The following is a 14,007-nucleotide window of genomic DNA, read 5'->3' on the forward strand; positions in this document are numbered from 1 at the left end:
TGTTTTGCACTCCCATTTTAATGTTTTGGAAATTTATCACTTACCATTTATCACTTGGACTAGAAGGATTTTCCTTACAGAAATTCTAAATGTCAAAGATGAATTGTATGTGCATGTGTAAATTTTGTAGAACATCAAGGACAACTCCAGGTTGATTTTTAACTTGATTGAGTTGCATTTTGATAAGCTTTCCTTTGAAAATTTGTTCTGCCAAAAATAGTGCAAACAGTCCTCTTTTTGTGGTCCTCTTCATCTGAGGAAGCACATTTCAGCGACTTGAAACTTGGCTGGTCAGAATTCACATCAATCTCCCAAAACTTCCATTATGAATTTAGCCGAGTCCAGTTTCCTACATCCAAAAAGAGTACCTCTGGATGGACCCTGGACGTCAGGGACGCCAAGCCCGGTATCGGACCCCGAGATGGGGTTCGAGCACAGCCTGTCTGGGGACTGCAGCTCTCCGGACAGCGGGACCATGAGAACCGGAAGAGGGCCGGCATCGGGGGAGCAGTCCAGGGGAGGTGTGCCCGAGGACGGGAAGACCGCGGGGGGCGAGCAGAGGATCCGCAGGCCCATGAACGCTTTCATGGTGTGGGCCAAAGACGAGAGGAAGAGACTGGCTCTGCAGAATCCTGACCTCCACAACGCGGTGCTCAGTAAGATGCTCGGTAAGACATCTGCACAGATGTATGACTGGGGTTTAGAGAAATTATGTATATTCTACACTTTAATTTTGTCATTTTCACAATAACTCTATTTCTAAACATTGAAAAAGCATAAAGCTGAAAGAAGGAATGAGATCACTGCACCTTAGTCAAATGAAAGTAATGATATGTACTAATATAATATGCACTAATATCACTACCGCCAGTATTTAAATGTGAGGAGGACTTACACCATTTGTACTTTTGTGTACTTCTTTGTTTATCGTTAACTGGATTTTGTAATTTATTTAGAACTCATATAATGAAATTAATTAATAATTGTAAAAGTGTAAATGTAATCAATCAATCACTCAACATGTTTTTGAAAGATTTTGAGAAGACAGACAAACAAACAAAGAAGAATCAACCATATATTGATTTTAGAGCGGGTGCAGTGTTAACAAATTTCATCATAAATATTATGTTGCTTTCAGGACAGCTTCACTGACTGTTATCCTTATCCTTTACTTTAAAGCTTGAAAAAAACATACTGGAAAAAGTAGCCCAATAAATAAAATATATGCCATAAATAATAAAAAAACAAAAGACTATATATGATTAAAAGATATTTAAAATGTAATGATAATACTAATAAAGTCTTTGCAGTTACCGTATTATAAGATCATCCGTTTTATGGTTTGATCAACTGGTCTTTCGTACTTGTTTTCAGACAATACTCTAATCATTATAATTTTATATAATCAAAATGATCAAAGAATATTTCCATAGTCTATAGCTTCGAGAATATTATACTAATGCAACAATATAGTGGGCGAGGCACTACAAACTGGAAATGATACAAACAACAAATGATGGATCACTGATTGTTCAAACATAGGTCCAAAGCCCTTACAGAATTATCTAGGCAATGTTCTACTGTGATGCAGCCTGTGTGATTGAATTGCTTCGTGTGGTTTGATCCAGTAGAACTTTGACCGCCCTACTTCAACAACTGCCATTCCCTTTGCATATCATGAATGTAAACGCAACCTATTATTTAGCGTAATAAAGCCCTGTGTTTTCTGTTCTGCTTTGCTTAGGTCAGTCATGGAAAGCCCTCAGTGCCCCTGACAAGCGTCCGTTCGTGGAGGAAGCCGAGCGCTTGAGGGTCCAACACCTCCAGGACCACCCCAACTACAAATACCGCCCGCGTCGCAAAAAGACCACCAAAAAGCTCAAGAGGGTCGAGCCGGGGATCCTGATCCACAGCTTAACCCAGGGAGGAGCTTCTGGCCTGGGCATGGCTGAGAACATCTCTGGAGCCCAATCTTACGGACATCTGGGCGCCCACCCTCACCATCATCACCCCCATCACCTGATGGGCCACTTCCGGGACGTTCCCTCTTCTGCTCACTTGGATATGGAGACTTACGGCTTGCCCACTCCGGAGATGTCACCCCTAGATGTCCTGGATGATTCTGGAAATGGCGAGTCTGTGTTTTTTCCGCAACATGTCCAGGACGAGAGCGCAATGGGGGGAGGTTGGAACGGCTACCACCAGCAAATTCAGCACTACAATCACCATTACAGCCAAAATGAGCAGTCACAAATGATTAGCTTAAATAGTAGCATTAGCAGTTTGAGCCCGCTAAGAAGTCCAAGAGCTGAAAGCGATGTAAACTCCAGACTGAGCCAAATCCATCACATCGCTTTAAGAAATCCCGTCAAATGTCTAATTGAATCTTCATCCTATTCACCCACTCACGACCCAACCAAAGCTAACCAAACAATTAGCTACTACAGCCAAATGTACCCCGCTAGCATCCCATCAAATGCTAACCATTTTGGGTCAACAAATCTTGGCCAATTATCGCCGCCACCCGAAACGTCTTCTTCTTGCGCAAATTCTAGCCTTCCTCATTCAACATTTCTCCACCCAACGCAACACGCAGACCAATCCGATGCATCCGCTAACCTAGCGAACTTGGCTTCTTCCGATTTTTGGTCAGAAGTTGATAGACACGAGTTCGACCAATACATGCGGAGGAACAGAGAAGATCTTTACGGATCCAAACTTGGCCGAGGTAGCGCTGGGGGTAGCATGAACGGAGGGGCGATCAGTAGGGACATCGGTAGCATTATGGCTAGCGGTTGCGAGGATGCTAGCAGCCCGCTCATTTCGGCCTTGTCAGATGCAACAAGTGCGGTCTATTATAGCGCATGTATTAGCGGATAAATCATCCGAAGGCAGCTGCTACACTGTTGGTCATTGTAGCACTGTATGGGCTACTACAAAAATGTTTGAGGAATTGTTTAGTAGAATTTGCACTCAGCGGTGAGAGTCCACTCCCACCTGCTCAAAGTTGCTCGACATTTCCAGCCGTCTGCAACTGCTCTTGTCAAAGTTTCGAGAGTTTATTGGGCCTAGCAAACTGGTTTCCTGTGTATTAATATCTAGATTGTATTTTTAATTATTTCCAAGCGCTATGTCACTGGTGGTCATCTATTTATAAAACATTTGAATTGCAAAAATCTTGACCTTCAGTTGATAAAAATTGTAACGTTGCTTAAACCTCTGTTATTTCAACTCCAACTACAATGCGAAAAACAAAGACTTCTTCATCTCAACCATTTGATTTTACTTGACTTTTCGACATTAGAGTGAGTATTATTTGATCCTAATAACTGGATACTTTGGCTCTTTTTGCCGATGTGGTTGAACCCCCATGGATTTCTGCCTTGTCAAGATCAGCAAACTGCCTAATTTAGTTTTATTAGTGTAGCAAGGCCTTGTGGTTTCCAAACATGCTTGGGAATTTGAACTATTTTAGCATTATGGCTAACGCCAAGAAACTGGAAGTCATTACCATTTTGGAAAATTGTGATAGAGTGAATATTAGCACGGCTTTAGAAATGCTGGATGAAATTGTGACAGTGTAGTACGTTTTTGATCAAGGCATCTCAGGTTTTTACAACTATGTACATCATCTTCGTGAAACATTTTCCAAGAATTAACTCACAAGAACTCGAAATGTTGGACTGATTTCAGAAACGGACAGTGAGCGAAGCGTCCGAGGAGTTGCGAAGATCGTCCAACTTTTTTGTTGGAGAGTTATTACTGGAATCGCTTGGCTCTGAACCCTACAGCTGACCACTGGCTTGCCCCACAAATGATTGGGGGATGCTTTACAAGTTGGATCTGGTTGGATTTGACTGTGATAGATGGCGTTTTTTCAACCCCCCCCCCTCTTTCCACACAAGGATAAAGTTACTGTTCTTTTTGGCCAACATACATGCAAGGAACTTTGACGTTTTGAAGCCCGTAAACATAGCGTTTGTTTAAACAAAATGTCAAATCTGACGGTTTAAAGACTGGTTTGGCCAAAGGAAAAACACCACAAATCAGTGATAATGTCTCAATGTTGTAGCGTCGTTCGTGTTTATTGTCTTGATAGTGATTTATTGTATATATGGAGATGTTATGGTTTTGGAAGAAGAAATATACTGTCTGAGACTATGAATATTCTTTTTGCACTGGTTAAATGTGTATAGAATAGAACAAAATACCCAAAGGAAGTATTGTTTAAAAGATGTAAATAATGGTGTATTTGTCTAAAAGCATTTTTCTGTTTTACATTTTGAAAAGAACTGTTTTCTGTTTGTGCTGGAATAAAGACATTAAAGTTTAAAACCTTTACCTTCACAGCAATTTTTTGGGGAACTATGTCTTAAAACTGGCTTAAAGTGTACATGACAGGTTTGAATCCTTTTGTAATTATGACTTAGTTCGATGGCTCACAGGTTTACTTCGTGAAGCAGCAATTTAATGAAGAACAGTTGGGAGAAATGTTGTTTTTGTATGTTCATGTGAATGACAGAGGGATAGTTCCATAGAATTCTAGCTCTATCATTTCTCATTGGTGTCACATGGTTGGCACGGCAGTAGATACAATTGTTTACATAGACGTATGTCACCATAGAAATGAAATGGAGAAGTGGCATTCGATCCGCGCTTGTTGCGAACAGTTAGCAAGCTGATCCATATGTTTTCAGCTGTTATCAATCCATTGACCACATTTAGAAGCCACTGAAATGATAGAAATGCCATAAAACGAGCATGTCACACCTCGCCATACTTTGATATGAAGTAAAGTAAGTAGAACTGTGGGAAACCATTTTAACAAAATCTTAAGTATAATTTTGCCAACTATGTTTTAGCAAAAGGTGAAGCCAATGTGTCATATGCACTTTAACCTCTTAACCCCCACCTTAACCGAGTGCAGTCCAGCTTTACCCAAATCTAAAAGGGGACAGTGCCACACCTCATTTGAAAGTTAAGGCCCAACAAAACTTTTCTAAAACAGATCTTTATCCTTGCGTTGCTGCCACGTTGACGTCACTTTTTTTTTCTTTTTTTTTTTTTACACGTTTCTCTTACTCTTTTGTGGCTTTTTTGTCACTTTATTTGACTCTTTTTCTTTGTTTTTCTGTCATGTTTTTGTCGCTCTTTTGTTGCATTTGAATCCTCGTTGTCGTCTCATTTCTTGTTGCAATTTTGACGCTTTTTTTCAAGAAGCTTTAGATTTGGGTAAAGCCAAACTGGAGAAAATGTGCTTGGTTAAGGCGGGGGTTAAGAGGTTAAGTATGTTGTACTGGATGGATGGGTTAAATGCAGAGGACATATTTCATTGTACAGTGTTGTATAATGACAAAATAAAGCACCTTATCCTTAAAGTACACAAGACCTGAAATTTAGTTCAGACAGATGTTTGGAGAATTCAATGTCAGGCTCGTGAAACCGTCCCTCAAGCATTTATATCTTATGACCTCCAAAGATGATTTTAGAGAAATATAATGTGATGTAATATCTATCTCAGTTATTAAAGTGGTCCAAAACACTGACATGTTGTCAAGTCCTTTAAGATTCCATTGGAAGACACCTAGACTCCTTGGGGAATATAATAAAAGTGAAAAGTTGTCTGGATGATTGGCTCTCCTAAGGGAAGACTTGCCTGCCTCAATGGTCATATATTCACATTCTGTGCATATATTTATTACTTAATTCAGGAGTTCAAATGCATTTTCTACTTTCACAATTAGCCTCTTAACCCCCACCTGAACCGAGCACATTTTCTCCAGTTTGGCTTTACCCAAATCTAAAAGTTTCTCAAACAAAAGCGTCAAAATAGCGACAAAAATGAGACAAAGAAGTGAAAAAAAGAGAGACAAAAACAAGGATGAAAAGCGTGAAAAAAAAGTGCGATGGGGAAAAAGAACGTCTAAAGTGACAACAACACGGCAACAACGCAAGGAAAAAGATCAGTTCCGTAGGGGCGTTACCCTGGCCTGCAGGCTGTAGGACTCCAGTCGAGAAGTTTTTAGATTTGGGTAAAGCTGAACTGGACAAAATGCACTTGGTTAGAGCAATGGGGTTAAGAGGTTAAAGCTAGATTTAGTATGCCTTACCAGTAAACATTTCATTTGTAAGAGAACCCGAAAACACATTTTTTCCAGCATGCAAGTCCAAGGTTGTTGTCCCGAGCTTGTTTGTGAAGGCCCTTTCTCTCTCTCTCTCGCTCTCTCTCTCTCTCTCTCTGTTTTCCTCATTTTTGAAAACAGAACTTTAAGCCAATGTCTTTTTGATGCATTTTTTTTTTTTCGCTGCATCTGCTCCACATTAGCCTGACAGAGGAGACTTTCTGGAGCATGAAACAGTAGATCTGAACCGAGCACGGCGTACAGTGAAACCAGTTGTACTCACCGCACTGATCCCTGTGGCCGCGGTTGGTCAAAAAACAGAGCAACGTGACGATTTTCTTTTTCTCAAGAAAGTCAGCTTATCGAAGACGGGGGGGGGGGGTGGCGCAAAATGGCAGCCTCTGAAAGATGCTTTGACATCTGCGTTTGACATTTTTCTGGACCTTTTCCGTTTTAATCTGCTGTGACACACCAAGAACATCAGAAAGAGACGAGACTTTTTTTTGTTTTGTTTTTTGGAGCGGTGCAACGACTTTCAACTTTTGGTAATAATTATCGGGACAGAGAGAAATAAGAGCGCTGACTTTTGGGATGGTAACAAAGGGTATTTTTTCGAACAGTCACATGAGGACAAATAACAAGCAGGGTTTTCCCAGAAGTGTCACGGAGAGATATTTTGGAAAGCAGTCCGGCAGAGATCAGAGTTACTGTATGTATGATGGATAAAAGATGGGGGGCTGAACGCGAAATTAGTCGTGTTTGTGCTGTGATTAATTCAGGGAAGAAAATGTGGGGGGGGGGAAGAAGGCACGGAGTGAGGGAAAGTATCGCGAAATAACGATCACTTTGGTCTCCATGACGGCTGGCAAACAAGCATTTGCTGTTTCTGTTTTCCACATCGTTTTGTAAGATAAAGGAAGAGAACGAAGGAGCGCACCGTTGATCTGGGGGGAAAAACATCTAAAAATACAACAGGTGCTCAATAGGAGAAAGGGGTGCTTCTCAAGAGTCTTGTTCTTTGGGTTAAATATGTTAAGTGTCCTTCATTGAGGCTATTCCCAAAAAGAGCAAAAAGGCACATACATATGAGAATAACTGCACTGCTGTAGTTTAAGCACTGCTCTAGTTTTTTTGTCATTTTATTTTCATACCCATCATTTCTTATATTTGCACTGACGAAATCTGAAAATGGATTGAGTCCGGTTTAAATTTGTGGTAAAGAAGAGGAATGCATGGCATTGAAGTAACCAAACAACATCTACAGAAGAGGCTTTATCAACGCCGCGGGGAAAGCACAAACGGCCCTCAGTCTGCTGTCCACCTCCACTTCAAATCCAGAGAGAAAAACCTTGGTTTGAAAGAAGAATCAAAGAAGCAATTTTTGTGAAGAAACATAATCCCTTCATGAACAGGAATGGTGGACTTAGATTTCCCCTGTCTATGCTGTACAGCTGCCTCCTGCACGCTTGGCCTGGAGAGCTCTGTTATGCTAATACTAATGAGGCTGAAACTCAGCCCAGGACAGATCAATAGGCAGGTAACTAGCAGTGATCAGCTGAGAGTAGGGCCGTTAAGACTGAAACTCAGGTCGACACCACTTAGACTTCTAAGATATTTACCGGTGACAGTAGCTGTTAATAGAGGGGAGGGACTGAGCCTAGCTGAACTCCTCCTTGTGGTCTATATCTGGACTGCGAGCTGAGCTGAACCTTAGTTCACTGACAAAGCTTTGTGGATGAGCGACGAAGCGCTCGACACTTCAACTACAGAGCAGAGAAGGTGACTCAAGAACCTTCATTAAAGATCGACAACTCCTGTGCGACTGAGAGCCTACACAGACATTTCAATTTGTTATATATTATTACAATTTATTTATGGGGCTGGTGGATGGGTTAACTATGTTGTGCACTTTTACCCCCCCTGATTTATTATGTTTTTTTATGTTTTTTTTTTTCTCTTTCACAGCTTTGAGAAAACCAAATAAAACACAAATATACCCTACATTTGAACAATTTTCTTGTCCCACCTCTCATGACCTATGGTAATCTTGGGAGGAGTATACCACGAGCTTGTGAATCCAACCCACGACCTTCTTGTCATAACATAAGATGTCCTTCAGATCGAACCAATCTTCTTCTTCTTCTTGCACAATAGGCCAGGATGAATGATGTGTGAGTGAATGTATGGTGGTGGTCAGAGGGTCCGTTGGCGCAGACGTGTGTAGTCGCGAAAGCGCCTCTGACAGTCTCCCCCAGGGGAAACTGAAGCTACAAACGTAGCTTTCCACCACCAAGTATGGAGTGAATGTACAATTGTCTCATGTAAAGCGCTTTGTGACTATATGTCTGTGAAAGGCGCTATATAAATAAAGATCTTCTTCTTCTTCTTCTTCTTCTTCTTCTTCTTCTTCTTCTTCTTCTTCTTCTTCTTCTTCTTCTTCTTCTTCTTCTTCACCTGCCTCCCTGCGCTCTTTTCTATGGCACCAGCCTTTGGCCTTTTCTACCTTCCTGGGTCAAAGCTCCAACGTTAGCTCAACCCAGGCCTTGGATTTCCACCACCTCACTTTGATTGATCTATCTCGAGTTGTAACTTATGCTCCAACAACCACATTGCAATAACCGTTTTTCCCATAACACCTCATGTTCTCGAGACGCAGCAGAGTCTTTTCTTTTTGTGTGTCTGCTTGCAGCTTTGTAGCCGGCTGGAATGCGAGGAAACGGTGTGGAAGCGTGGGATGCTGGGGAGGGGAAAGGGTGTGTGTCCGTGGAGCGGGAGCGGAAGTATTGTATATTTTGTTGGGAACACCTCGCAGCGCTGCGTTTAGCCCTGAGTGGAAAAGATAACACGAGCTCGGATTCCCCTTCACATCCAGGAGAGAGAGAGAGAGAGAGCGTACGAATCTGGATCATGTATAACAACAGCGGTTTGAAATTCCTTCCATCAATTTTTCATCCGCACATATTTACCGAAGAGCGATGACCTGAGACTGGCGGCGAAGGCCTAATCAACCGCAAAGAGAGCAGATCAGGACAAGGAGACGTACAGTACATACAGTGCAGTTCGTATGGGGAACTGAATAGAACACAAACTGGAGATCGGAGGTTGGATTCCAGCTCTAGCGTACAGAAAAAAGTACTTAAAGAGGCTGAACATGTTGTGCTAAACTCAAAGGGACAGTAATATTCAAGGCCAGTGAACATAAACAGAGACAGAGTGGCTGTAGTAGTCTGTCCATGTGTTTTAGGGAGAAAACAGAGGGATTTTCCTGCGTCTCCAGCCCCAGTGCTGCGCCGTTTTTTTGGCCACATGTGGTTAGGACGTCCCTGCTACAGACGGTAATTTCTATCCTTCAGCAAGAGTGTGTGCTTTGTGTCAGCACTTTCTTTGTTTTGTTTTTCTAATCGGCACAAAGGTTTAAATGTAAATCAATGGGTTTCTGGTGGGTTTTCGCTGATGGTGGACCCTCTCACCATAAGACCTAGAAAACAATCGATCCTGGAGCTTTTCTCGAGGCCGCCGTGCTGGACAGTGAAGATGCCAAACAGCCATTGGGTCACAACTCAAATACGTTGTTTTATTTTCGCCTAAAAGTTCCATAATACACCTTTAAATGGGTAGTCACTATGGTAAATCCCAGACATCCTCAACTCATACTCTTCTCTCCAGTCCTCTGGCCTGTCCCTGCGTATAGTCCCAAAGGCTATTGTTTTAATTTCCTTCATTTTTGTTCGATGTATCAAGACTTTGGAATGCTCAAGAAACAGCTATTTCTTTAAACTTATGGGTTTATGTATTTAAATATATTTCAGTTGAATATACTCATTTTAATTTGTGAAGGCTCACAGCCATTGGAAATTATTCATCATAGTAAAGCTTTAAAAAACATTGTCTACTGAATTTGGTTGATTGTCTTGAGGACGTTCCACTTCTGTCCTCAGAATCTTCTCGCTCTTGTAGAATGTAAGAGCAGCAAACACTGCATTCTACAAGTCATTGTTTGCCTTTTCCCCCAGCGTTCAGCACTATAGGTCTTTGGAATCAGCTTCCATGTTTAAAATAGGGCAAAAATGTTAATAGTGACAGTAAGGATGTTGTAGCACATGTTAAGACAAACAAGACATGTCTGTCAATCAAACAAAGTTAATTTAAAGGCACACTGTGTAACATTTTGGACTATATTGCTGCCATCAGTACAAAGAAAACATGCTCCTAATGACCAGCTCAACACAGAAAATGCTATTACTATTACTGCACTGGGTAATCAAAAAATGTGTTTGGATGAGGACCTAACCTGTTTGAATCTCACATTTTCCTGCCTTTATTCAACATCTCCATGGAGACGAGCTGGAGACGTACCCACTCCCGGTAAAGCTACAGTCACAACTTATGAAAGGTGAGCCGCTCACAGCAAAGGCTCATGTTTGTTTGTACATTTATGAGGTTGTTTTCAATGATGAAAAAATCTGTAAAATAAAAAAAATAAATGTAAAAAAAATATTTAAAAAAATAGAAAAATCAAATAAATGCTTGCATTTCAATTTAATTTATTGGGTAAAATTCTACGTGGTGTGGCTTTAAGGGTAAGGTGCTTTATAGGTCACTAGCCAACAACAGTACAACAAAATGCTACTTTTTATTGGAATTTTGATCACGACGGCCTCAACAAAGCTCCAGGACCAATTGTTTTGTAGGTTCTCTCAAAACAATTGATCCTGGAGCGTCCTGAGACCACTATGTTGGAAAGTAAAGGCACCGTGCTGACCACTCATACAGCTGCTGGGTCACTACAAGGCAGTGTTCATTTTGACAACATATTTTAATTTAGTTTTAGTCTTAAAATTCAATTTTAGTTGAGATTTAGTCCAAAACAAATCTTCAATTTTAGTCTAGCTTTAATCAACTAAAATTGCAAGTAAAAGTAGTCAACTTTGCCTTTATAATATTTATTATAGTCTTAATTAATCAAGTTCCTCTGCTTCATGGAGCTGCTCCCACATGAACAAACTCAGAGCTGTTCCTTAGGCAGAGAATTTGCATGACATGAGACTCTTTCAGACTCTCAATAGAAGTTTGGATGATTTTAGTCTCTCCTTTTCATTTTATCTAGTCTTAGATATTTTAGTCATAATTTTAGTCTAATGAAAAATGTTCTATATAGTTTTAGTCCAATTTTAGTCATGAAAAAATATCACTTTGACTAAATCGACGAAACTAACACTGCTACAATGTCAAAACATTACATATTGCACCTTTAATGTAACACTGCTTTACAGATTTATAAACGGCCCCTCACACCCACCCCCTCCCACATAAACAAGAACATTTTCACACTTTCATACTCAGCCCCAACCTACTCAATAATGACTTAAAGAGAGACAAAAAGTTTCAATGGAAAGTCTATTAGAAAAATAACCTTCCAGAGCCTCCCTCCATTTCCTACTAAGCGTCCCACAGCTAATAGCGATGTTTTTCACAGTCAGATCAGGACTGTCATAACCCCACGTGTACGGCATATGTTTATTGTTTCATTCATCAGAAGAGTCTTTGAATAGTCTAGTTTCCTCAACTCAAGAAGCGAACCAAATCCAGTCCACAATAGCTGGAAAACCTGAACTACGGCTGTGTTCCATTGCACTTGCTTTCTGTAAAGTACTTTGTGGATTTATCTGCACAAAGCTCTTTATAAATGCCATCCGTGATCAGGGAGGACCTAGCTGGAGGGTTAGCATACACATACTCACAAAGCTGGCTTAGCATAACACATGTTTGCAGTTCCCATTAAAGTCCCGACCTGTTTCCTAAAACTCAGACGAAGTGATTTAAAATGGACTCAAATATTGGCCGGGGCTGCTTTATCACTCAACTCTGCATCCCCATGTGCTCCTACATTTCCTCCAGCGAACACCAAGTCTCGCCATATGCTTCAGTGCATTTTATCATCTATCATTAACAACAGGCCCGACTCACTTCAGCCGATTTCACTGCCCCCGATACTTGCCTGAATGTCAGCGATCGGCCATGTTTTTCTCATTCCACCTCTGTGCATTTGGTGGTCTAATAAAACGCCTCTCACCACATGTTCGGGGAAGTTTTCGGGGGAGTGATTTGTGTCCCTCTGTGGATGTTCCAGTAGTTTGATCTCGTTTCGGCATCTGCTTTGTTTGCCCAGAAGTGGTATCGACGCTCAAAGGCAAAGGCAGGAAAAAAGCCGCAGTCTAAATCACACACAGGCTCGCTCTAATAGGCCAAAGTTTGATGAGAATTTTTGATCAGACGGCGGATCGAGATGTTTAGATGGAGGAAAATGTGGGAAATGTCGCGGATACCGGGGCCTGGAAGGAGCAGTCGTGTGTCCCGGGTCAGTATAGGGGTATTGGCAGACATATTCTGTGAGTGCTCAAGTTAATGTTGAGCTAATATGTTTGTGTGGGCTCTCAGTCGTGGAGAAGGGAGGTTTATGTCGGTGTCTGTACTGGTTGTTGACAAAGCTTTTGAGGTGAAAGGTGAAACGTCCACTGCATAGGCTACTTTAAACCCACCTTTACAGTCGGACAAGCCGCAACCTGAAAAAGTAAAATACTGTATGTTCCCACAGACTTGATTTAAGCACCAATCATTTTAACAGGCTGAGGTGGTGTTTTTGTACTTTTGTAGAGAAATACTGAAATAAAAATCTCTCTGCTACCCGCCTGTAGGTTTCCTCTGGGTGCTCCGGTTTTCCCTATCACTAAAAACATGTACATTAGGCCAGGTAGAGTGAAATTAGCTCGTGTCCACAATCCAGTGTGGTGTTTGCAAGTATGTGTTCATTATCATGCGCTGTCCAGACAAACAACAATAAACAACAATAAACAACTAAAACTACCCTTCTGATTATGCTACCCATAGATATCACAGAAATGCTTTTAGCTATCTGAGCCTGTTCCTACAAATGCGCACATTTGCTAGCCAACGGCTTCCGGACCCGATTTAAATTGAATGTTCCATCCCCATAAGTATGAATATGGTTACTTTATCATTAACGTAGTATAATGTGATGTCTAGTGACCATTGGATGTGTATCCAATTGCGCAAAAAGCAGAAACTTGACTGAGTTAGCATTTAGCTCACAAGACACTTCTAGATGCTAATTTGTGTCTAAAGTACAATCCCAAAAGGTCTGTACATTCATTAATGATTTCTAACTAGGTTTTACCTAAATGTGGTCGATGGGTTGACAACAAATTATATTTTACGATGTTTGGTGGCTAATGCTAACAGTTATAGGAAAAATCCATTGATCAGGCTAACGGACTCTAAAGAGTGTCCCGGACTAGCCTACTTTGCTAAATGTCCACATACATTAGGATCGAACGCTGCTTCTCCTTTATATTTCTGTGATGCTACCATGATTAGCAAAACAAAGCTAGCAACAGCTGTTTCTGGCTGGGCACTTGGTTTGCGTGGAAAGATACTGTATTTATTGTACTGAAAGCAATTACAAACCATCTTACACCAGTGAAATCCATTGTTATCTGTCAGAGAAGCAAATCTATGAGGTCGAGGTAAGGTCTGTAAAGAAGCATATTTTTTAACAGATTTTCCGCCAATAAAAACTTAAGGCTCGAATTTATTGAGTGTTTTTGTTTATGTATTAAGAGTTGATGTATTAACTGCGGTGAAAGCAAAACAATCCGAAAGTGGTATTTACAGACATAAATTTCTTCAGCATGTTTTTTTAGTGAAAATATTCCAATAGCAGCCCTTCTCTCCGTTGACCCTGCGAGTCCTCACAAAGGAAGTGAGCTCTGATCTACTTCCTGCCAAGACAGGAAACAGGAAGCAGCGGTGACTCGGGCGATAGTTTTTAAGTGGCGCGGAGAAAGAGAGAAACCCCCTGATGACA

At 41.1% G+C, this 14,007-nt stretch overlaps 1 protein-coding gene across 1 annotated transcript; it reads left to right on the forward strand.

The window, feature by feature from the left end:
• The first annotated feature begins 204 nt into the window (after positions 1 to 204).
• Positions 205 to 3,121, forward strand: sox18 (SRY-box transcription factor 18). Its single transcript, XM_079559137.1, has 2 exons — positions 205 to 668; positions 1,745 to 3,121. Exons 1-2 carry the CDS (start codon positions 326 to 328, stop codon positions 2,878 to 2,880), a joined length of 1,479 nt encoding a protein of 492 aa, XP_079415263.1. The 5' UTR covers positions 205 to 325; the 3' UTR covers positions 2,881 to 3,121.
• Positions 3,122 to 14,007: the final 10,886 nt, after the last annotated feature.

Source organism: Gobius niger, assembly GCF_951799975.1.
Source record: "Gobius niger genome assembly, chromosome: 6".
NCBI lineage: Eukaryota > Metazoa > Chordata > Actinopteri > Gobiiformes > Gobiidae > Gobius > Gobius niger.

What these genes read in the sequence shown, in the direction of transcription:
- sox18 (XM_079559137.1), top strand. Translation starts at nt 326, where the DNA reads ATGAATTTAGCCGAGTCCAGTTTCCTACATCCAAAAAGAGTACCTCTG. An exon ending in GGTGCTCAGTAAGATGCTCG is followed by an intron (nt 669 to 1,744) that starts GTAAGACATCTG and finishes TGCTTTGCTTAG; the next exon opens with GTCAGTCATGGAAAGCCCTC.